The sequence below is a fragment of the Peromyscus californicus genome, unplaced genomic scaffold (genome assembly GCF_007827085.1).
Source record: "Peromyscus californicus insignis strain IS unplaced genomic scaffold, ASM782708v3 Scaffold_23__1_contigs__length_62951481, whole genome shotgun sequence".
Classification (NCBI taxonomy): domain Eukaryota; kingdom Metazoa; phylum Chordata; class Mammalia; order Rodentia; family Cricetidae; genus Peromyscus; species Peromyscus californicus.
In genome coordinates, this window is record NW_026294534.1 from 34772720 (window position 1) to 34797451 (window position 24732).

The 24732-nt window shown below is 38.1% G+C and overlaps 1 protein-coding gene and 1 non-coding gene across 2 annotated transcripts; one reads left to right on the forward strand and one right to left on the reverse strand.

The window, feature by feature from the left end:
* On the reverse strand, nt 1-24732 carry LOC128119478 (disintegrin and metalloproteinase domain-containing protein 26A-like). The gene is made up of 2 exons (XM_052752859.1): nt 22677-24732; nt 1-161 (listed from the first exon to the last, which is right to left on the reverse strand). The coding sequence occupies exons 1-2, from the start codon at nt 24697-24699 to the stop codon at nt 1-3; spliced, it is 2184 nt and encodes a 727-aa protein (XP_052608819.1). The 5' UTR covers nt 24700-24732.
* On the forward strand, nt 4774-4880 carry LOC128119507 (U6 spliceosomal RNA). Its single transcript, XR_008221543.1, has one exon. It is a non-coding gene; the product is annotated as a U6 spliceosomal RNA (small nuclear RNA).

Sequence of the window (24732 nt, forward strand, 5' to 3'; positions counted from 1 at the left end):
CTACTGGTTCTCATAGTCGTTTTGCTTCACTTTGGAAGTGTGGAAGAAGGGTTCTTGGGCATAATTCATGATGTCATAAATCATGCTACTTATCTCCAGCATGCCCTGTAAAGCTTCAAAATGGGTGGTTAGAACAACCGTGGATTCAGGGTTTTCATCACCTAGTCATGGTAATAGCAGTCTTTCTGTACTAAGGTTGTTCCTCAAGGACATAACCTGGTCAGTGTAGATAGACCATGAGAAGTATTTGGGTATCAAGTATATTTTGGGATTCATGGTGATAATGTGTCTCTGGCCTCCAAATATAGGGTATAAGACAACCAGCCAGTAAAGTTCTGTCTCTATTCATGTGAATGACCCTTGAGCATATATAACCACTTCTGGGGGAAGGTGTTGCATTGAGCATATCAAGCTTTTGGCTACACAGAAAAGAAAAGCCACCTTCACAGCCAAAACTGCAGGCAAGTTATCCTCACCTGCACCAGCATCTCAGCCAGAGCCACCATATCCTTGCGAGCACCAATGAGGAGCAGAAATCCCTGTAGTCTATGTCTTCAAATTGTCTGTCTTTTATGTTTTTCTGGTATGTATTTTTTCAGAGTTTATCTATCAGAGCATAATGAATAAAAGATACTAGGCAAAGAAAGACAGACCCATGTATAGTAAAGTATGAGCAAGTCAGGTAGAAGAAAATGATAGAGTATGTACTAAAGTGGATTGGATATTAGTTCAAGGTATACGAACAGTATGCTTGTATTTTCTGTTAAGTTTGATTAAAGTATTTTTGTTGCTATAGAGGTATATTTTTATACAGTCCCAATTTTAAAATTATTTTGCCTTTCCATGTTGTTTCTAAATGTTATCATTTTATAACATTCCACAACAACCAGAAGAATCCTCATCTAAAATGGGTGTTGTCTGTTTTTGTTTTTGTTTATAGTTTTTATTATTGAATTTCTGTCATGGTGATTTGTAGCAGGCTTTCTTGGACTGCCAGCCCAAAAATTATAACACAAAGACTTGTTATTAATTATGAAAGCTTGATCTTAACATATGCTTGCATCTAACTCTTATAACTTAAATTAACCCATTTCTCCTAATCTACTTGCTGCCACATGGCTTGTAGCTTTCACCTCTCCTTCTGCATGTCCTGCTTCCTCTCTGGCTCCCCTGGTGTCCCTCCCCTGGCCCTAGATTCATTCCCTCTTCATTTCTCTCTGCTCTGATTTTCCACCTCACCTCTTCCTGCCTACCTAGTGGACAGTCAGTATTTTATCCAACCAATCAGAAGTCGCATTGGCAAACACACATCTTCACAGTGTACAGAAAGATCATTCCTCAACAATGAGTTACATTGTAAAGCTAGACTGAAATCTGGCTTATTAAGTACAGGTTTGATGCTCATTTCAGTCCATGCCTTGTTATTGCCATGGGTGAAAGGAAATTGTTTCAAGACATACATTTTTCTCATTTGGATTTTAGTGTATGTGTGTTCAAGGCATGAATGCCAAGGTTGTGTGGATTGTGTGCTGGTTCATAGTACATGTACTTCTCTGTATGTATGTAGGACAGAGTTCATCCTAGAATGGTGGTTGTGTGGAGGCATATACATTGATTCTATGTTTTACTTTTTACACTGTTATATTTTTGGTTGTTTTTTGGGTGTTTATGTGTTTATTTAGATATGTGTGTGAGTGTGTAAGTGAGATTGTATCTTTGTGTGTGTGTGTGTGTGTGGGTGTGTGTGTGTGTGTGTGGGCGTTTGTGTTTGTGTTTGTGAGAGTGAGAGAGATTGAGAGAGGAGGGAGAGAAAGAGGGAGAGACAGAGAGGGAGAGGGAGATTTAAAGAGAGGGAGAAAAAGACCCTTAATTTTTTAAAATGGTGTTTGACTTCCACTGGTCAATGTGAAATCTACCAGGGAATTGTAGTTATTTAACTATAAAATATGAATATATTCCAGAGAAGATATGAGGTATGAAAATCATGATTTGAACAAAGAAAGGGATTTGTAGAAAATTATGAGGTCAGCAACTGGACAGTATGGGAGCTACAACATAGGACTTGGAAGCCATGAAGACAGGTGGGAAAATGTATCACTTTATTGTGCATGTTTTAAATGAGAGATAGAGAGAGGGAGAGGGAGAGAGAGAGAGAGAGAGAGAGAGAGAGAGAGAGAGAGAGAGAGAGAGAGAGAGAGAGAGAGAGAGGATTTAGTTTAGGACAAGGACTGTCTTTAGGGAGCATTTCAAAGTCAGTATCCAACCTCCTTTTTGTCATAGAGTCTGGCATTGACTTAAAGCTCACTAAAGAGATTCAGCAGGCTGGACAGATAGACCCAGCTATTCTCCTGTCTCTGCCTCCTGACACTGCTAGGCGTTCAAGCACATGCTGCTAATGCCTGCCTGTTAGAATATGCTGGTGTTCAAACTCAAGTCGTCAAATTTCTGATGCATTCCTTTATGAGCTCAACTCTCTCTCCCATCCAGTGTGCTCATTTTTCTAGAAACAAGAGTTTCCTAATCGTGAAGAAAACTAGTTATGAAAAAAGAGAGTTACAACACAATAGTGCTAAAAGGCCGTAAGAGATATTCTCTGGTAAAACAGATTTTGAAGACAATATCTTGAACTTGTGATTAAAAATTTGACATGCTAGGTCACTGTCCATTATGGTTTTGATTCATGTTTCATACTTATTTGAATGCCTAGATTTGTATTGTAACAACAGCAACAGCAAAAAGAATTATATGTATTTTAGTATAGCACTCTTAATGTTCTGTCAATGTGAGTCTCAGGATCCCCTATTAAATATATATTTCAAAAGTGTGTAACAAGAAAAAAACTGGAAAGAATATTTGTGCAAGTCTGACTTTGTATTCATTACATTACTGTACACAATGATTCTAGAGCCCAAAGGTGTTGACAAAATTGAATACTTTCAGAATGATATTAACAGTCTTCCAGGCAACTCCAAAATGCCATCTTTTATTCATTGCTTTTTCCCCTTATATTTTCATCAAATTCATCAATAACTAGAAACTCACCATTTAGGCTCTCTGTTATCTAGAGACATTAAACCACTTAAGAACACCTCAGCACTCTACACAGTACACAGGCAATGTACCAACTGCAAAGTAAGCTGTACTTCTTATTCTGAGGTCTATAATTTCAGCAATCAGGGGCTCGAGGCAAGAGCATCAGTAGTTCAGAACTACATAGCAAGCACAGAGCCAGCCTGAACTAGATGAGACCATGTTTAAAAACAAACATCTTCTGGCTAAATGAAGGAATACTCTCATGAAGTTCAGCACTTCCATGAAAATTCAAAAGAATTTAGTGAAACTTAGACTACCTAGCAGTTTCCTTGATATAAGTATCCAATATCAAACATTATATATAATGCAGAAACATTTTTAAAAATGATCATGAATTTTAATTTCCAGATAAAATAATATTGCTGATTTTCCTAGAGTAGAACTATCTACCACAATGCCAGCTGTCATGACAAACTACAAGAACTATGAGAAAAACTCTACAGAGTCATCAAAGAAAGAGAGAAAAACAGTAGATATTTAAAGGAAATGCCATCCCCCCAATTTTAAACAATTGGCAAAGAATTAGGGGATGTATTTTTATTCTCCTGGTAATCATCTGTCGTTCTGTCCTCTAGAAGACTTACCATGATGGAGTGATGCCCATAGCTCTAGTTCTGGCTCTGCTGTGGAATCATTTGTAACACGTGTCTTCTGAGACCACTCATGATATAGGAAACTCAAAGGCTCTCCTTTGTCTCTCATGGACAAGGTTCTAGAATCCTGCACCTAACAACAGAAGCTTCCCAGTCCATAGAACCTGGCAACTGATGAGGTTCTTCTCATCTATTCCTCTTTCATCTCAACCAAACTTATTAGGACTTCTTCCATGTATGTAAGTCTGTTTCCTCCCTGTCATTTGATATCCTCCAGTATCTCTAGTATGGACCAACCCCATTCCATGACATTCATTTTACTTTACTATATATGAATTGTAAACATCAGCTGAACTCTGTCGTTTTGTTCATATTACACCCTTTTTCTCAGTTCATTTCCTCAGCAGTGGACAATACTGTGGAATACTCTTAAATAATTCAAATCCACAGGAACTTTTCTACCCCTTTTACAGCAAAGCCTAAGCAATCACGTGTCTGTCACTTCTTGTCTTTCAATGGCCAATGGATATATCAGATGCTGCACCTGCTCATCAAGGTGCTTTACCTATTTCATACAACTGCCATAAAAAGGTAAGGCATAAACAGAACTTAGAAGAGGAGACGTGAATAAAATAGCAGAATAGTGATACATATTGTTGACAGTCACTAACTGATTCTTGGGAAAACAATAACCTGAAACCAATGCTTTTAACAGGATGGCTTGGATACATGGTGGTAACACGTCTATTACCAGTTAAAATTGTCTTGTCACCCACAAGTGTTCTTCTTTGACCCTTCCATCTTTAGGACACTCCTTTGACTCTTCATAGTTGTTCAGGCTTTGCACCACAATGCTATTTGTCAGCTTCTATGGTCTGTTTCTAAGTTTTATACCATTTATAAGAGCCAAAAAAAAAAAGTGAAAATCCCAATTCAACAGTCAAAATCATATATGGTAAAAATATCAGGATTTGGGGAAACTTTAAATGTATTAATAATGCACATCATATATCAGGATACATAACTATACTAATCAGATATTGTCAGATTAATATATGTTATTAGGTTGCTTAAAACTCCAGCTTTCGTGCTCGCTTCGGCAGCACATATACTAAAATTGGAATGATACAGAGAAGATTAGCATGGCCCCTGTGCAAGGATGACACGCAAATTCGTGAAGCGTTCCATATTTAAAAAAAAAAAAAAACAAAAAACTCCAGCTTTCACCAATAGATTGAATATGCAGGGAGAAAGCCTCTAGCCAAATAGTTTCAAATTTGAACAACTATATCAAATGTTTTTACAATAATTTTTTATATATATTATGAAGACTAGGGGAGCTGGAAATTTTCTGTACCAAATAAATAATAACAATTCTTATGGGAATAACAATGACAATTACCCAGAATTTGTCATCACACTTTATAAATGAATGAGTCAGTTTTTCATGAATACTCAAAAGGATGTACAACTCTGTGTCAGCATAAAAATAACAAATTCCAGTGTGTAAAAGAAAATAAATTTATTTGATTTTAAATGGAAAGGAAACAAACATGCAATCAAAATAGCTCACATACAATACTAACTTATTTTTATATGCTTATGAATTATTTATTTACTATATTCCCTTGTATAGTTATTTATACTTAATAATATTAACATAAAATTAGTAAGGGAGTAATAATCTTTTTTTTTTTTTTTTTTTTTTTTTGGTTTTTCGAGACAGGGTTTCTCTGGTTAGCTTTGCGCCTTTCCTGGAACTCACTTGGTAGCCCAGGCTGGCCTCGAACTCACAGAGATCCGCCTGGCTCTGCCTCCCAAGTGCTGGGATTAAAGGCGTGCGCCACCACTGCCCGGCAAGGGAGTAATAATCTTATCTGACAATTTTTACTAGTTTCACAGTAATGAGTTTCATCGTGGCTTCTTCATTTGTCTGTATCATCATAGTTTGCTGTCATTCATTGTTCATCCCATATCGTTATTCTTTTAAAGTGCATTCTATACAAGATCCAGTTATGGCAAGAAAAGCTTGATCAGATATAGTATGCTAACTTTTAGACTACAATATGTGTATTCTATTAAATATTACATGACTTACAAAGTGTTCATTTCACAATAATTTTTTCTTCCTAATTTATAATCCAGTAACAATACCACTAACCTGGTGATTGCTAATTCTCAACTTTCCTACTGGTAAACTTAATGAGATTGAATTCTTCTAGGAGTTCTTGAGACTCCTTTATGTAAAGGAGTATGTGTAGTGCTTATGTTTCTATAAAGCATTTGTGTCCCTGAAATAGGAGAGAAAAGGAACAGTTTAATGTATTTATTTCCTCCAGAAATTATTCATTCTGTTAATGCCAATTTGAATCAAACTCCACAATTTTTCATAAGAGTGTAAGATTTAAAGTTTAAACAAAAGTACTGGGTTCACATGAGTGCCCAAATATGAGCTGAAGAAAGATGATACCAAGTAACATGTAAAGCATGTCAGGGATAAGTCCAGAAAACCTTAGTACCATAGAAAGGAGTATAGGCAATGGAGGAGAACTGGAAGGGAGAGGTAGTCTTCCCCATAGTAGATCACATTGAATGATTGTGCAGTAGCAAAGCGTCAGCCCTGAAAGCATAAATACAAGTATCATTATATGGACTAAGGTGATTGTAAGCATGCAATAACAGTTAGGGGAAAAAGAGGCCATAAATTTGAAGGAAAGTGGGGACAGGAATATGGGAGTTCTTGGAGGGAGGAAAGGGAAAGGAGAAATGTAATTAAATTACAATCCCACAAAATGTACGGGGTTCAGAAGAGCATTGACTAAAGGACATAGCAACAATCATGTTAAAATGGTAATCAACATCATTGTGTCTTTCAGCTGATCATTAGTGGTGAATTTGCAAAACATTTTGAGTTTCTCTTGAATAGAAGAGGAAATTGAGTTTCCAAGTTGTTAGAGAACTGTTGTAGGCTCTGAGGTTACTGACAATAGAAAGCCAGACTCTGAGATGTATTGCTAGCAGAAGACCAGTCATGCCAGGAATGGGAAAGGTGACTAAGTGGATTTGTTCCCGGGTTTCCATGAGACCATTTTCTGAACAATACCTCACTTACAGCCTAGTGAGACCTAGAGAAAAAACTCAGCAAGATTATGCCAAGAAATTCCTGGTTCATTGAGATGCTGAGGTCATGTACACATATGTGTTGAAGTCATTAATTTGGGAGATAGCTATTTTACATAATGATCAATTATCACTATAAAAATTAGGAAATAAATTTTCCCTCCCTTGCTTTCTATCATCTTTTCCTTAATAGCATAATGATGTCATCTGATATTTGTTTTGTAAATCAATTGTCTTTAAAAGCTCAACACTGCACTGGAGAGATGGCTCAGCAAGAGAATTAGCTGATGCTCAAGGCTGAGGACCTAATTTTTGGAACCTCAGAACCTACACAAAACCAGCAACGTGCCATGCACCTGTATTCCCAAAAGTCCTGAGATGAATGGGATGCATAGATAGGCGCTCCTCAGAAGATCTAGGACCAACTACCTTGCCCTAACAGTAGTGAACAAAAGGGTCCTGTTTTATATATGGTTCAAGAATAACCCATGTGTCATCCATCAGTCACATAGGAACACATGCACACACATGTATCATACAAATACACTAATAAAAGCATATTAAAAGATATTTTCCAAAAATGTTTTATGCTGAGACACATTATAATTATATTTTCAAAAGTTGAAGACAATGAATTTTGAGATTAATAAGAGAAAAGCAACTCATTATATACTCTGGAAACTCCATAAGGTTATCATTGAATCTTTCAGTGGGGATCTGAATGATTTTAGTGAAAGTGGGAATCAAATAAAATGATAGTAACAAAAGCTGTACCAGACAAAAGAGTCTTGTAACAAGGAGAGACATATGAACATTTTTTTTTCCAGACACCAAAACCAGATGCACTTCAGCAACACTACACTTGCTTAAGAGTATTTAAATCTCATTGGTGCAAGCAAATATATAGATGAGTATAAAATATCATTACTAAGTGGTGCTGTATAAATTAATGGTACTTACTGTATGTTAAAAGACAAAAATATTAGGCAAAATTGCAACCACAAAGTAACTAAGAATATATACTAAATGTAATCAGTGTGACTTCATAGACACAGAATATGTGAAGAGTGTGGTTTTCTTAAAGATTAAGTTCTTGTAACCATATAGAGATCATTATAAACACAAGATACTGTGAAAGCTTCTGGTAATTACAAAATTTTGCAATAGATACATCAAAGATAATGAAACAAAATAAGCCACCTACCCACTATGGCAATTTTTGAATGCACGGAATCTGACCATGCACTTCAACCCAAAACCTCAAGTAAGAAATTCTAGAGCTGCTTTCACACACTCTACTGTCAGTAATCCCACTCACCAATAGACCCCAGACCATATATAGCCACACTCAGAAGCCTAGTTAGAGGTCATTAGAGTCAGTTCCCTCTCCCTCCCTGTTCACCTACCCAGCACCACACCTACCATGCTCATAAGGGACTGCTTGGTTTCAGAACCCTGAATTCAAATCAGAACTTTTTGTAGGCAATTTTAGATCTAATCCTCACTAACCCTAATGTTAGCCACCCCACTCACCAATGGTCCCTGGTCTGTGTGGAAGTATTCTCCAGACCCTACTAAAATACCTGTGGAGAGAGTCCTATCTCCTAGTCACCATGTGTTAACCACACAAACCCTACCCACCACATCTATCTGGCTTAGTTTTTAACGCAAATCTAGAGTCTAAACCTGAAATTCAGGAAGGAACTCCAAGAGCCTGCCCACCTACCTCCAGAATGCCAGTTACAGATGTGCATAGCTAGTCTTCTTCCTACATGTCATTTCCTCTACCAACCATGTGACCTCCTGTCCTAAATTGGGACACCTAGGACTCTGAAATTAACCCAGAGTGTCCCCCCAACTGAAAATCAAGTATCATTTAGCTGATACACAATTTGACATCTTGGGGTAATATTAAATAAATATCTGACATCCACCCAACTTAGGCAAGATTAGCTTTTTACGTGGAGAAATATGACAAATGTCCTAACTCTTGATGCCTAGATCCCATCATCCAAACAAACATCAACATTTAAGACAACATGCCTCTTCAAGAATCCAGCAACTTTCTTTTAATATTTCTTTAGAAAAGTGATGTAGCTGAAGCTCAGGACAAGGACTTCAAAATAACAAATGTAAGTGTGTTCATGGAGCTCAAGACAGACAGGGAGGGAAATGAAATGCCCAAATGAAGACTGGGAGGGAAAAACAGTTGATTGACTAATGGAAAACAATTCAAGATATTAAAATTGATTTTAATGAAGAAATAGAACCTTTGAAGAAAAGCTAAACTGAAATGAAAACCCAGGAAGTTAAACAAAATGCTCAGAGGAAAGACTCTACAACAATTTGGATGAAGTGGAAAAAAGAACATGAGATCTTACAGGAAAACTTGAATAAATGGATCACTAAGTAAAAGCTCCAAAATTCAGGCACACAACATTCAGGAGGTATGGGGCAGTATGAAAGAGCAAACCTTCAAATAAGTGTTTAGGAGGGAGAAGAAAGCAAAGTAAAAGGCACAAAAATATTTTAAACAAAATCATAGATGAAAAATTTATTTCCTGTTTGTAAAGGAAGAGATGTACCAAGACTCAAGGCTTCTACAGAACACCAAATAACAGAACCAGAAAATAAACTCTCCAAGTCATATGGTAATGAAGCCTCTAATTTTTCTAATGTATAGAAAAAGTAAAGGATATTCAAAGTTCAAAGGGAGAGATTGAAGTCCCACAAAAGGCAGACCCATTAGAGTAACACCCAACTTTTTAATGGAGGCACTGAAGGCCAGAAGGGAGCCTGGACTGACAACATACAAGCTCTGAATGAACATAGATGCCAAATGAGAATATTATGAGGAAATGTAACCAGGGAAACTACTGTCAATAATAATTCAAAGAGATAGAAAAGATTTCATGATGAAAACAAATTTAAGGAATCTATTCCCACTGAGACAACTCTACAGAGGGTACTGAAATTATTGATTGTTTCAGTCTGAAAAGAAGGCTTTCTACACCCAGGAAGACACTAGGAATAAATAATTTCCAAAAAGTTAGGCAAAAATAATCTAAAGATGACCCAAATTTATATAACAAAAGTTAATAAATATTTTAAAATGCTAACATCAATATTAATGTTCTCATTTGCTCAAAGAAAGCACACAAAATAATAAAGTAAATTAGAAACAGGATTCATATTTCTGCTGCCTCCAAGAAAGACAACTCACCATCAAGAACAAGTATCATTTTAGGATTAAGAAAATGGAAAAATAAATTCAAGCAATTATAACAAACTGAACTTTAAACCAAATTAACCATAAGTCATAGTGAAGGATACTGTTTAATTGTTAAAGAAAAATTCAAGTCAATATTACAATTCCGAACATTTAAATGGCAAACACAAGAACATCCTATTTCACAAATAAAAACTATTAGATATAAAATCATATATTGATCCTGATACAATGATAGTAGTTGAACTCATTAGCCACTCTTTTCAATGGATAGATCATTCAGACAAAAGCCAAATAGAGAAACAGTGCACTTCATATATCATCAATGAAAACAACCTAACAAGACACCTACCAAACATTCTACCTATACATTAAAGAATATACTTTCTTCTCAGCAACACATGGAAATTTCTCCACATTGATCATATTTTATGACATAAAGGCTCAACATAGATATAAAATTGAAATCACATCCTTCACCCTATCTGACCTAGATTAAAGTTAGGTATCAATAACAAAATAAGTGACAGAAATTGTAATGTTTCATTAAATCTAAAAAACACTACTAAAAAAATTGGGTGTAGGTAGAAATTAAGTAGGAAACTAAACATTTTGTAGACTTGAATAAAAATGAAAACCCAGCATGCTGAAATCTAAGTGACACAGTTAATCAGTTTCATAGCATACAGTGCCAACATAAAAAAAACTGGAAAGATCATATATAAATTGTAAGTTTTAGGAAAATGAGATAAAACAACATATGAAAAGTGTACATAGGAAGAAATATAAATTCAAGGCTGAAATTAATAAAATTGAAATGATAAACAATACAGAGATAGCAATTAAAAAGAATTGTTTCTTTAAAAATTAAGAAGACTGGCAAATCTTTCCTCAAATTTATCAAGAGGTAGAAAGAGGATCCGAATTGATAGAATGAGATATCAAAAGGGAGACATTATAAGAGACAGTGAAGAAATCCAGACAATCATAAGAGGACACTATTAAAAAAACCTGTGTTCCACACAAAAGAAAAGATTAATTTCTCAAGCTATACAATCTTCCAAAATGAAACCAAAATTAAACAATTTATATAGGCACATGAAATTTAACAAGAAAGAATTATTAATTAAAAAAAATCCCAACTAAAAGTACTCTAGGACCAGATGAATTTAGTGCAGTATTCTATGTCACCTTCATAGAAATAACTAACATTTACTCTTCATTTTATTTCATAGCACAGAAACTAGAGGAATATTTTCCATTTTTTTTGGAGCCACAGTTCCCCTTACCAAATTTGAAGATTCAATAACAAAAAGGAAAATTATGGACCAATAGCTCTAGTGAACAAAGATATAAAAATTCAAGAACAGAATAAAAAATGTTATCTAATGATCAAATTGACTTCCTCCTTCAGATGTAGGAAAGATTCAACTTACATAAACCAATGAACACAATCCAACATGTAAAGGCATCTAAGGACAGAAACCACGTGCTTCTCTTAAAACAATAGAAGGCCTTTAACAAAAATCTAACATCCACTCATAATAAGAGCCCTGAAGAGAATATGAAAAAAAGGAACATATCTCAGTATAATTAAGGTAAGTTACAAGAGGCCCACAGCCAACATAATTCTACATGGAGAGAAACTGAAGGCTTTTTCACTAAAATCAGGAACAAGACGATTTTCTTTTTTTTTTTTTAATTGAAAATAGATTCTTTTCACATATAATACACTGAGAGCATAGTTTGCCTCCTTCCACTATTCCCAGAACCCTTTCATCTCCCCTCTCTCTTATGTCCACTGCCCCTCCTCTGTTTCCCTTCAGAATGGAGCAGACCTCCAGGAGCCAACACCCAAACATGACAAAACAAGAACCAGTTAGACAAGTCGCATATTGCAGCTGATTAAGGCAACCCAATAGGAGGAAACAATTACTGAGAGCAGGTAAAGGAGTCAGAGACACATTTGCTCCAGCTGTTAGGAGTCAAAAAGAAGAAGAAGGAGGAGGAGGAGGAAGAGGAAGAGGAGGAGGAGGAGGAGGAAGAGGAGGAGGAGGACTCAGTCCAGGCAGGTCCAGTCCCCTCCTCTCAGGCCAAGCCAAGCGATCCTGCATAAGCCCCAGGTTTCAAACAGCCAACTCATGCAATGAGCACAGGACCCGGTCCCACTGCCTGGATGCCTCCCAAACAGATCAAGCCAATCAACTGTCTCACACATTCAGAGGGCCTGATCCAGTTGGGGACCCCTCAGCCATTGGTTCATAGTTCATGTGTTTCCATTCATTTGGCTATTTGTCCCTGTGCTTTATCCAACCTTGGTCTCAACAATTCTCGCTCATATAAACCCTCCTCTTTCTCGCTAATTGGACTCCCAGAGATTCACCCGGGGCCTAGCCATGGATCTCTGCATCCAGATCCCTCAGTAGTTGGATGAGGTTTCTAGCACAACAATTAGGGTGTTTGGCCATCCCATCACCAGAGTAGGTCAGTTCGGGCTGTCTCTCGACCATTACCAGCAGTCTATTGTGGGGGTATCTTTGTGGATTTCTGTGGGCCTCTCTAGCACTTTGTTTCTTCCTATTCTCATGTGGTCTTCATTTACCATGGTCTCCTATTCCTTGTTCTCCCTCTCTGTTGTTGATCCAGCTGGGATCTCCCGGTCCCCCAAGCTCTCTTTCCCTCGACCTTCGCCCTTCACTACCCCTACTCATGTCCAGTCTGTTCATATAGATCTCATTCCATTTCTCTGTCATTGGGCGATCCCCGTGTGTTTCTTGGGGTCCTGTTTTCCAGGTAGCCTCCCTGGTGATGTGAGTAGCAGTACAGTCATCCTTGTTCCACATCTAGTATCCTCCTATGAGCGAGTACATACCATGTTTGTCTTTCTGAGTCTGGGTTACCTCACTCAGAATGATTTTTTCTAGATCCATCCATTTGCCTGCAAACCTCATGATGTCATTGTTTTTCTCTGCTGAGTAGTATTATTCCATTGTGTATATGTACCACATTTTATTTATCCATTCTTCAGTTGAAGGGCATCTAGGTTGTTTCCATGTTCTGGCTATTACAAAGAATGCTGATATGAACATATCTGAGCAAGTGCTCTTGTGGTATGATTGGGCATTCCTTGGGTATATGCCCAAGAATGGTATAGTTAGGTCTTGTGGGAGATTGATTCCCAATTTTCTAAGAAAGCACCATATTGATTTCCAAAGTGGTTGTACAAGCTTGCATTCCCACCAACAGTGGAGGAGAGTTCCCCTAGCTCCACATGCTCTCCAGCGTAAGGTGTCTTCAGTGTTTTTGATCTTAGCCATTCTGACAGGCGTAAGGTGGTATCTCAGAGTTGTTTTGATTTGCATTTCCCTGATGATTAGGGATGTTGAGCAATTCCTTAAATGTCTTTCAGCTATTTGAGTTTCCTCTGTTGAGAATTCTCTGTTTACTTCTATAGCCCATTTCTTAATTGGAATGTTGGGCATTTTGATGTCTAATTTCTTGAGTTCCTTATATATTCTGGATATCAGTCCTCTGTCAGATGTGGGGTTAGTGAAGACCTTTTCCCATTCTGTAGGCTCTTGTTTTGCCTTGTTGACCATATTCTTTGCTCTACAAAAGCTTCTCAGTTTCAAGAGGTCCCACTGATTGATTGTTTCTCTCAGTGTCTGTGCTACTGGTGTTATATTTAGGAAGTGATCGCCTATGCCAATGCGTTCAAGACTACTTCCTACTTTCTCTTCTAGCAGGTTCAGAGTAGCTGGATTTATGTTGAGGTCCTTGATCCACTTGAACTTAAGTTTTGTGCACAGTGATAGATATAGATCTATTTGCAGCTTTCTACATGTTGATATCCAGTTATGCCAGCACCATTTGTTGAAGATGCTTTCTTTTTTCCATTGTATAGTTGTGGCTTCTTTGTCAAAAATTATATGTTCATAGGTGTGCGGATTAATGTCAGGGTCTTCAATTCGATTCCATTTTTCCACATATCAGTTTTTATGTCAGTACCAAGCTGTTTTTATTACTGTAGCTCTATAGTAGAGCTTGAAGTCAGGGATCGTGATGCCTCCAGAGGTTGTGTTATTGTACAGGATTCTTTTGGCTATCCTGGGTTTTTTGTTTTTCCATATGAAGTTGAGTATTATTCTTTCCAGGTCTGTGAAGAATTGTGTTGGTATTTTGATGGGGATTGCATTGAATCTGTAGATTGCTTTTGGTAAAATTGCCATTTTTACTATGTTAGTCCTGCCTATCCATGAGCATGGGAGATCTTTCCATTTTTCTGACATCTTCTTAATTTCTTTTTTCAGGGACTTAAAGTTCTTGTCATATAGGTCCTTCACTTGCTTGGTTAGTGTTACCCCAAGGTATTTTATATCATTTGTGGCTATTGTAAAGGGTGATGTATCTCTGATTTCCTTCTCAGCCTCTTTGTCAATTGTATATACAGGGCTACTGATTTTTTTGAGTTGATCTTGTATCCTGCTATGTTTCTGAAGGTGTTTATAAGCTGTATCAGTTCCTTTGTTGAATCTTTGGGGTCACATGACATACTATCATGTCATCTGCAAACAGGGAAAGCTTGACTTCTTCCTTTCCATTTTGTGTCCCCTTAATCTCCTTATGTTGTCTTATTGCTCTGGCTAGACCTTTAAGTACTATATTGAATAAGTATGGTAAGGCTATCATTTTTCTTTCTTTCTTTTTTTTTTTGTTTTGTTTTTCAAGAAAGGGTTTCTCTGTGTAGTTTTGGTGCCTGTCCTGGATCTTGCTCTGTATACCAGGCTGGCCTGGAACTCACAGAGATCTGCCTGGTTCTGCCTCCTGAGTGCTGGGATTAAGGGCGAGTGCCAGTGCTGCTTGACAAGGCTGTCTATCTTTATTGGTATAATTTACTAGGATCTAGTGACCTGTTTCCTACATGATTCTACTACATAGAGTGGCTTTCACTCTAGGTCCCAGAGTCAAGTACAACCATATCAATGTGTGGAAGAACATGATGAGCATTCAGTCACTTTATAGTGATGCTTATATTTTCCTTTCGTACTCTGGACATTTCTTTCTCAGTGATACACCGATGTGGGTTGATGATTTGTTAGAGAATAAATTCAAAGTAATGATTTTAAGAAAATTTACTGAATTGCAAGTGAAAATGTGAAAAACATATTTTTATCAAAAAAATTAATTATATATCACCAATATATTGAGAAAGAAAAGAGCCTGCAAGCTGCATAGATTTTGCAAATTCATACACTGTCCCATGGACTACTGCCAAGTGAGAGTCCATTTCCACAGATGCCTTGCCCCAGAGGCAAACCGTTGAGCAGGTAGTAAAATGCTGATTCTAGACTAGGCTGCACAGATCCTGACAGTTTGTGATTTTTCTCTGTGTGTTTGACCTTAGTTCATAGGAATGCTGTTGATTTGTATAAAGTTATTCCCTATCCTACCACACTGTTGTATCTGTTTAATCATTTCTACAATTTTTAGGTAGATTTTTTTTTTATTTTATATGCCAACCACAAATTGCCCTTTCATCCCTCATCCCATTCCCTGCCACATTTCCCCCACCCCCATCCCTCGTCCCCTCCTCCAACAGAGGAAGTTCTCCCATGGTGGGCTCAGCTAAGCCTGGTACATTCAGTTGAGTCGGGACAAAGCCCCTTCCCGCTTTATCAGGGGTGAGCAAGGTGTCCGACCATAGGTAATGGGATCCAGAAAACCGGCTCAGGCACCAGGAATAGATCTTGATCATACTGCGAGGGGGCCCTCAGACAGACCCACCTACACAATTGTCTCCTTTATGCAGAGGGTCTAGTCTGGTCCCATGTAGATTCCACAGCTGTTGGTCTAAAGTTCTTGAGTCCTTTGAGCTTGGTTCAGTTGTCTCTTTAGATTTCCCCCATCGTGATCTTGATCTCCCCTTGCTCATGAAATCCCTCTTCCCTCTCTTGGACTGGACTCCAAGAGCTCAGCCTGGTGTATGGATGTGGATCTCTGCATCTGTTTCAATCAGTTACTGGATGAAAACACTATGATGACAGTTAGGGCATTCACCAATCAGGTTACCAGGGTAGGTCAGTTCAGGCACCCTCACTACTGTATTTCTAATGTGTAGTTCATGACATCTGCAAATACAGTTTGATTTCTTCTTTCCTCTTTTGTATTCCTATAATTTACTTCTCATCCCTTGTTACTCTGTCCAATACTTCTGGCATAATGTTGAAAAGGTATGGGCATAGTAGGAAAGTGTTTCATTCCTGACTTCAGTGGAATTGCCTTAAATTTTTCTCCATTTAGGGTGATGTTCACTGCAGGTTTCTCATATGAAGACTTTAGTGTGTTGAGCTATGTCCCCTTTATGTCCTACATTCTCTAGGACTTTCATCATAAAATCATGTTTGGTTTAGTCAAAGGTATTTTCTGTGTCTATTGAGATGATCATGTGACTTTTGTGTAAAATCCTGTAGCTAGATTTTTCTCCAGTCCTGCCTGGCCCGCAGTCAGGACAAATCTCTCTCACCTGCCAGTCCCACAGCTGCTCAGACCCAACCAAGTAAACACACACTTATATTGCTTAAAAACTGTATGGCGATGGTAGGCTTCTTGTTATCTAGTTCTTCTATCTTAAATTAATACATTTCTATTAATCTAAAAGTTGCCACGTGGCTCTCAGCTTACCGGTATCTTAACATCTTCTCATGGCAGTAGCAGGCAGTGTCTCTCTGCTTTAGACTTCCACTACCCAGACCTCCCCTCTCTCTGTTCCTCCTGTACTTCCTGCCTGGCTGCTGGCCAATCAGCATTTTATTTGTCAATAAATCACCCACAGCAATCCCTTCATTTGCTTTATTACATTGATTCCATTGTGTATGTTGAATCATGCCTGCATTTTAGTAATGAAGATAATTAGTTCATGGGAGAGAGTCTTTTTGATACATGTCTGTATTCTGCTTGTATTTTATTGAGCATTTTGAATCTATGTTCACCATGGTTATTGGCTTGTAGGTTTGTAGTTGTGTCATGCTTTGGTAAAAGTGTGTCATCAGGTTCTTATGAATTTGCGCATGTTCCATCTTTTACTGTCTCCTTGAATATTTAAGAATGATTGGCTGTAAATCTTCCCTGACAGTCTGTTAAAGTTCTGTTTCGAATCCAACTTGCACTGGACCGTATTTTTTTATCTTTTTCAGCTGGAAGGTCTTTAATTACTGTTTCAATCTTTTAATTTTTTTTTTTTTTTTTTTTTTTTTTTGGTTTTTCGAGACAGGGTTTCTCTGTGTAGCTTTGCGCCTTTCCTGGGACTCACTTGGTAGTCCAGGCTGGCCTCGAACTCACAGAGATCCGCCTGGCTCTGCCTCCCGAGTGCTGGGATTAAAGGCGTGAGCCACCACCGCCCGGCTCAATCTTTTAATTTTTAATGAGTCTCTTTATATTGTTAACTTCTTAGATGGAAAACTTCTTCCATCCTCTTACTTTTCTTTCATATTTTACAGCTTAATGGAGTACTTTTTAAAAGTTTCTCTTTTATTTTTTCTTTGTGCTTTGACATCATGCATAATCATCCCATTCATTTCCCTGTCCCTTTGTGCCTACCTTCTGCCCATGCAACACCCCCCCACCAAATAAAATAAAATTTAAGAGAAACAAAAGATGAAAATGGAAAAATGAGTAAACAAGGGGAGTTCCAGTGAGGACTCAGGATGGATAGTGTAGCAGAGTGAAGATGCCTTGAACCAGACCAATGACTCTTTGCAATAAACACTTGCAAGTAAAGATAAATGAATAAAAGTGTTTACTTTGTAACTCACTGTGTCACACTACCACTTCCATGAGGAGCACTGGTTTTTAAAGTAATTCCTTATAATAAACTGATTTTCTTTAGTGTATGCTGTAACATTTCCTCTTCATTTCTGATTCAGTTAATTGAGGTCCTCTCTTACTTTCTTTGAATTCATTGGATGAAGGTTCTGACAACTTTGCTTATCTTCTCAAAGAACCAGCTCTGAGAATAATTGATTTTTTTGTGTTGTTTTCTTTGTTTATATTTTGTTGGTTTCTGCTCTGATTTTTATGATTTCTTGCTATTGTTTAAGGTTGCTACTGTTTTTCAAAATTTTTTGGATTGTATCATTAGGTCATTTAATAGATGTCTTTCTGGTTTTTTAATGAAGGTTCTTGGAATTGTGACTGCATTTTATGTATCCCAGAAGTTTGGTTGCATTGTGTTTTCAGTTTCAATAGTTTCAGGAAAACCTTTTTTAAAATATTGACTTCTTCCTAGACTCACCCATCATTCAGTGATGATATGATTAATCTCTATGAACTAGCATATATTTGAAAGATTTGTTGTCTGTGAGTTTTCAGTTTTATTGCATTATCATCAGATACGATACAAAGAGTTATCCCATCTCTTTGAATTTGTAACTTTTTGCTTTGTGTCCCCCAATTTCAGAACAGCTTCAGTGACTTGTATCTGCACAAGTGGGGGTTCTAACTACAAGGTTTCAGTGGGGAAGGTCATGGATGAGAAAATGAACAGGACAGAAAGCTAGGGTCAGGAGGACTACATCTGCTGATGTCTCATGCCTGCAAGTTTATTTAACCACACTGATTCGAGTGTTATTTGCAGTACATGGACAGAATCAACAAAACACTATCACAGAATGGTACAGAGTCAGCAGGAAGATTATCAAGCAATGTAGTGGAAAGAGAACACAGGCTCTCTCAAGTGTGTCAGAGGCCAAGCACACAGCAGTCTTGGGACTGATAACCATAGACTTTCATGGGAAAAGTCCAGTTCCTAAGAACTGAAAACTTAACTTCCTCAAGGTCCTGGACCGCACCCAGCTGGGCAAGGACACAGAACTTAAGTTCTCTTTATCTTTTCATCAGGACCTTTCAGAGAGGCCCCATTGCTTTCATGTGCCAATGAGAGGAATATATGTATTCTTTCCTGTATTGGTACAGTATTCTGTAGCTAATATCAAGTCTATGAAGATTCATGATGTCAATTATTTTTGCTATTTCTTTGTATATTTATTTTTGTCTAGATCACATGTGTACCGGAGAAAGTGGAGTATTGAAATCATCTTCTATTAATGGATTGATGTTAATCTGTGCCTTAAACCCAGTAGTAAATTCTGTTACGATATAGCACCAGAATATGGTGCATGTATGTTGAGGATAGTAAGATGTTCTTGATTCCCTTGATAAGAATGAAGTGTCCCACTTTATCTCCTTTGGTTAGATTTACTGGAAGTTTACATTGTCAGATATTGTGAAAGTTAAGCCTACTTGCTTCCTGGTCTCATTTTATTGCAATACTTTTGTCCATCCTTTAACTCTAAGGCTGAATGTATCTTTAAAGCTAAGATGCATTTCTTGTAGACATCAGACAAATAGATTTTGTTTCTTGATCCATTCAGTCAACCTGTGCTGTATGTGTTAACTGTGATCATTGTGTTGTTGATATTGGATGTTGTTGATTGTGTTCTCAGTGGTACTTTGTGTTATATTTATGTTTACAGTTTCTTTGCTATGCTCATTCCCTTCTTTAGCCCAAATGGGAAATGGTGAGAGTCAGACTTCAAATAGGAATAAAGTGTGGTATCTCTCCATCATTAGAAACACCCATCCTTGAGTTGTCCCAGCACATTAACTGGAATGTGTAGCTCTTGACAGTGGGAATTGAGATCAAAGGGAAATAAGTGTGGATAGTCGCTCATGGCTCTGAAAGCTGTTACCAGACTGTGGGAGGATAATCTCAATGGAGAGATTTGTTGGAGGCTTATCTGAAAACAGTAGAGGGCTCAGAGACTTGAGATCACAATACTTGGTGTGATGTTTCATAGTTGTGCTTAATCTCTAGAACTGATAATGTTCTGCTGGTAAGATTTACATTAACCTGAAAAAAAAAATATAGTCTTCTGAGCAGAGGGAACTTTGTTTGAGAAAATCCCCCCATAAGGTTAGGCTGTGGGCAAGTCTATAGAACATTTACTCATTTAATGAATAATGGGGGAGGTGCGTGCCCTTTTTGGTGGTGCCACTTCTGGGTTGTTCATCCTTGGTTCTATAAGAAAGCAGGCTGAACAAGCCAGGGGGACTAAGGCAGGAAGCAGCACCCCTCCATTGCCTCTGCCTCAATTGCTGCCTCCAGGTTCTTGCCCAGTTAGAGTTCCTGTCCTGACTTCTGTAGATGATAGAGAGAGAGAAGGAAATGAGAGTCAAATCAATCCTTTCTTCCCAACTTGCTTTGATAGTGGTGTTTCATAATAACAATAATAATCTTAACTAGGACAGGTCTGTTGGTGAGTTTTCAAATCTGTGTTAAAATCACCTGCAGAGACTTGAGGCTGAGGCCTGAGCTGCCCACAACCGAATTCTCCACCCTACATGGACCAGAGTCTCTTTGGCTTCTTCTCTCCTGATGGGTTGTGGGCTCTCTCTGGATCCCCATCTCAGACTGCTTCCACACTAGGTATCTGCCTTCAAACTCCCTCAGGCTTCTACTGTTCTACACAAGTTGGCAGAGTTGATGAGTCAATTAAGATTTCTTAAAGGGAGAAATTATTTAAAAAGGATTTTTTTCCCACATTAAAAAATAGGAACCATTTTTACAATGGAGAGAATTTGGTCTCTGTTTGATAACACGTTAGATGGTCTGAAAATGGAACAATTAAAAAGAGGGTAATTAGTGTTGATGGGATTTACATAATGTCAATTATGAATATTATTTGTTTGTTCATTTTTGTTTTATCATTAAAAAGGTTGGTTGAAATGAGTGTCAAGATAAAAGTTTTAGAAAAACTTGTTAAAGCAGATCATAGAGGTATTCAGACCCAGACAGAAGAATTTAAATATAAACCTATCTCAGCATTGCATTGTATGGTTACCGAGAAACAGCCTAAGGCTTTCAAACATCCAACCTTCATCTATCCAGTAACCGTACAGGAACTGCCAAATGCTCAAAAAGTGTACGAGCTGATTGGACTCCTGTGCAAATGTTAGATTTGAGGAGATTCAAGGAAGCTACAGTCTCATATGGTATGCATTCTTTGTAAAGCAGATGTTAAGCTTGTGGTCAACTTGTAATAGAATTATCCCTCATGACTGGAAAGATTTGGTTACAGCTGTTTTAGAGGTCTGCAGGTCTGTACAGGCAGACAGGAAGTGATAAATCTGAGCAGAAAGAGGAAGGGATGTAGCTGCACAGAGAGAGGAAGTAAGATGGCAGGTCACTGAAAGGTATATAAGGTGTGAGTATACAGGAAGTACCTTTCTTGGGTGAGGATTAAAAGTAGTAGTAAGAACTTGTGGCTTAAACTAGTAGAAACGCATGAACTGTGAACCAATGGCTGAGGAGCCCCCATGGAACTTGAGCAGGTCCTCTGAATATGTGAGACAGTTGATTTGCTTGAACTATTTGGGAGGCCCCAGGCAGAGGAGCTGGGACCTGTCCTTGGCGCATGAGCTGGCTTTTTGGAGCCTGGGGCCTATGGCTGGGACTCTTTGCTTAGCCTTGGTGTAGGGAGGAGGGGACTAGGCCTCCCTTGGCTGAGTCTACCATGCTGGGCTGACTCCCCAGGGGAGACCTTGCCTTGGTGGAGGTGGGAATGGGGGATGCATTGAGGGGGAGGCCTGTTAGGTGGGAAGAGGGAGCATGGGGGAATCAGTGGCTGATATGTGAAATTAACTTAATAATAAAATAAAAATATTAAAAAAAAAAGAACTTGTGCCTGGCTTGTTCTATTCCTCTGATCTTTCAGTTTTTACACCAATATCTGGCTCCAGGTTTTTTATTAATAAGACTGTTTAGAAATTTGTGTTATACTTTCCAGTCAGGTTTGCTTTGGTAATGGTGTTTCATAATAACAATAATTACTTAACTAGGACAGGTCTTTGGTGTGTTTTCAAATCTGTGTTAAAATCTCCTGTAGAGTGAGAGCTACTGATTCCATCAAGGTGTGAGCTGAGATTGCAGCAACCGTCCTCAGAACCTCAAACCCTTCCCTCAAGTTTCAGATCTCGCTCTGGGTCTCTTAAGGGGCAGGTTCTAGCAGACAAGAATAGACATGAGGATACGGTATTTCAGGTTCGTTCTCTCTATGTGACAAAGCAGATTGAAAAGGGGAAGTGCTTTAGAGCTGAGAGAAAACAAATGCAAAGAAACATACAGAAGACCATGGGTTAGACATATGCTAATGGCCAACAGACATCAATTTCATTAAAAACATGGCAAAAATTGATTAAAATAAAGAAAAATATGAGTGTGATAGGACCTCCTTTTATTTAGTTTTAAATAATTTTTATATTCGAACAAGAAGGTCTCCAGAATTTCTCGGTTTGGATATCTTACACAGTGATATTTCTATGTTCAGATGTCTACAAACTAACACATAATGAATTTCCTAGGGAGTATGTATTTTCCTATGCTTTCTTTCATTTTTTTTCTTTTTGTTTTTGTCATGTTTCTGAGGTAAATTATCAGGTGAATTTTCAGGGAAAGGAGGTGTGGCTGTAAGTTTCAAGTTCTCCCATGTCTTCTGGTTCTTGGTTTGATCCCCTAATTATGACTAGAGCAATCAAGAAAATTAAGAAAATAAAAAAAATAATAAAAAAACCTAGCACTATCATACCCCCATGGGAAGTCTCCTCAGTATATATCCTTGGTGGTGGTCCACTGTCTACACTACCTCCAAAGCCACTTAGTAGACAGTCTGGTGGCTTCCATTGGATATCGCAATGGCAGTGATGTTTATTGTTGCAGACTCCTTTCATATTGCATTGGAATGCTGAACAATTACTTAACAAAACAGACCTAGGGACACACTTCCTGTCAATGCATATAAGGCCTGGACCACAAGCTGTGCCATCTCTCACTGCCCCGATGTCCTCTCTGGCAATTCCAAAATGATAGTCCATACTCCAGCAGGTAACATTATTGAAGTGAGTCCAATGCACTGTTTCATGGTTTCTCCTCTGTGGAATCTCTTCCACATTTTCACACTGAATTCGTCCACAGAGTACATCAGCATTATCACATCTTCTGTACTTAAGGCTATCATTACCACAGTTACCAAAACGGTCACCCCGTGTGTTCATTTCCATGTAGCAAGACTCATGTGCACTTTTGGCACTCCTGCCAAAAAGCATCTGACAATGTTCTTCGCGTTTACGACATGTCTTATTATAGCAGTAACTATCACCCCCGCAAGGGCTTCCATCTTCCATGTATACATCTTCTGGACACTCAGCTGAAGTTCCATGACACCACTCTGGAAGGTCACATTCATTGTTCTCTTCTCTACACACTGTGCCTGCTGGAATGAACTTGCAATCTTTGCAACAAAGCCCAGTAGCACATTCAGCATCAGGTTTGAAAACACAGTCTTCGCTACAGCATGGATCACTCTGACATGATTCAGAGGATCCACAGTCACACTGCTCTCCTTCTTCAACTAAAGTATTCCCACACAAGGTGAGGTTTGTTGTTAATGCTTTATCTGGAATATTGTACAGACAATCTTTCCTGGTAATTACTGAATACATATTCTCATAACTGCAGTTGCTGAATCTAGGGTAATTAGATTTTGCTGGGGTCATTATGCACTTTGGTAATCCACAAGCACAGTTATTCTCATCATGAGGCATACCCAAATTATGACCCATCTCATGTGCTATAATGAATGCCATGTCTTGAGTTGAATCTGTCATGAAACTGTTAACTGCACAATTAGTGTATGTGCAAACTGTACCTAAATAAGCTAGCCCTAAAGTTCTACCATATCCTTGCCTGGCAAAAAGATGTGCAATATCATTTCTAATGCGATTGTCAACGTTTTTTATCTTCCAATGACAGAAATTAGGTAGGACATCTTTTATAGATTCTGTTACATTGACATGGTTGGTTTGAGTCCAAACTTCTAGGGTAGTTAAAACCACCTCAACATCTATCTGAAGATAAAAACCATTTATTCCATTGACAACTTGCAACATTTCCTGCATACAAGCTGTGACATTATTATTTTTGTAAACATATCGTTTATTATCTACTGCCACATAATATTCAAGATACTTGTGGTGGGTCCACCAATTCTCATATTGGCTTTGCATAAGTGTGGAGTCTTTGCTTTCTTGAATCTTCATTTGTCGTGCTATCTCTTCTTCTGTTAACCCACATCTCATAGAAAATGATTCTGAGTCCTCACTGTCTATTTTGTATACCAGATGTTCAAATGTGGATGTTTGGTTCTTGGGCATGATTTCATAAACTGTGCCATTTATCTCTATTATGCCTTGCAAACTCCCAAAACAGGTGTTAATAATGAGCATGGACTCAGGTTCTCCATCTACATAACCATGGTAGTAGCAGTCTTTCTGCACAAAAGGCTGTTCTTCAAGGAGATCACCTTTGTCATTGTAAGTGAACAGTAGGAAGTTCCTGGATACGAAGTATTTTGTGGGTTTCATGGTGATAATATGTCTCTCTCCTCCAAAGCGCAGGCTATAAGAGAGCCAGTCTGGGGAAATATCATGTGTACTAGGGTCAGTGACCCTCAAGGGTATCACTACTTCTGGAGGGCTACTGTACCTAGCATGTGCAGTTGGTAACCTTTCAGAGAGTAAGAGCAACATCCACAGGCAGAGCTGAAGAAACATGATTCTCTCATGGACCAGGGCCTCACCCACAGA

Coding starts and splice junctions, on each gene's coding strand:
- LOC128119478 (XM_052752859.1), bottom strand. CDS start 24,699: ATGTTTCTTCAGCTCTGCCTGTGGATGTTGCTCTTACTCTCTGAAAGG. Junction 162..22,676: donor TGAGGAGACTTCCCATGGGG/GTATGATAGTGC, acceptor TACCATGACTAG/GTGATGAAAACCCTGAATCC.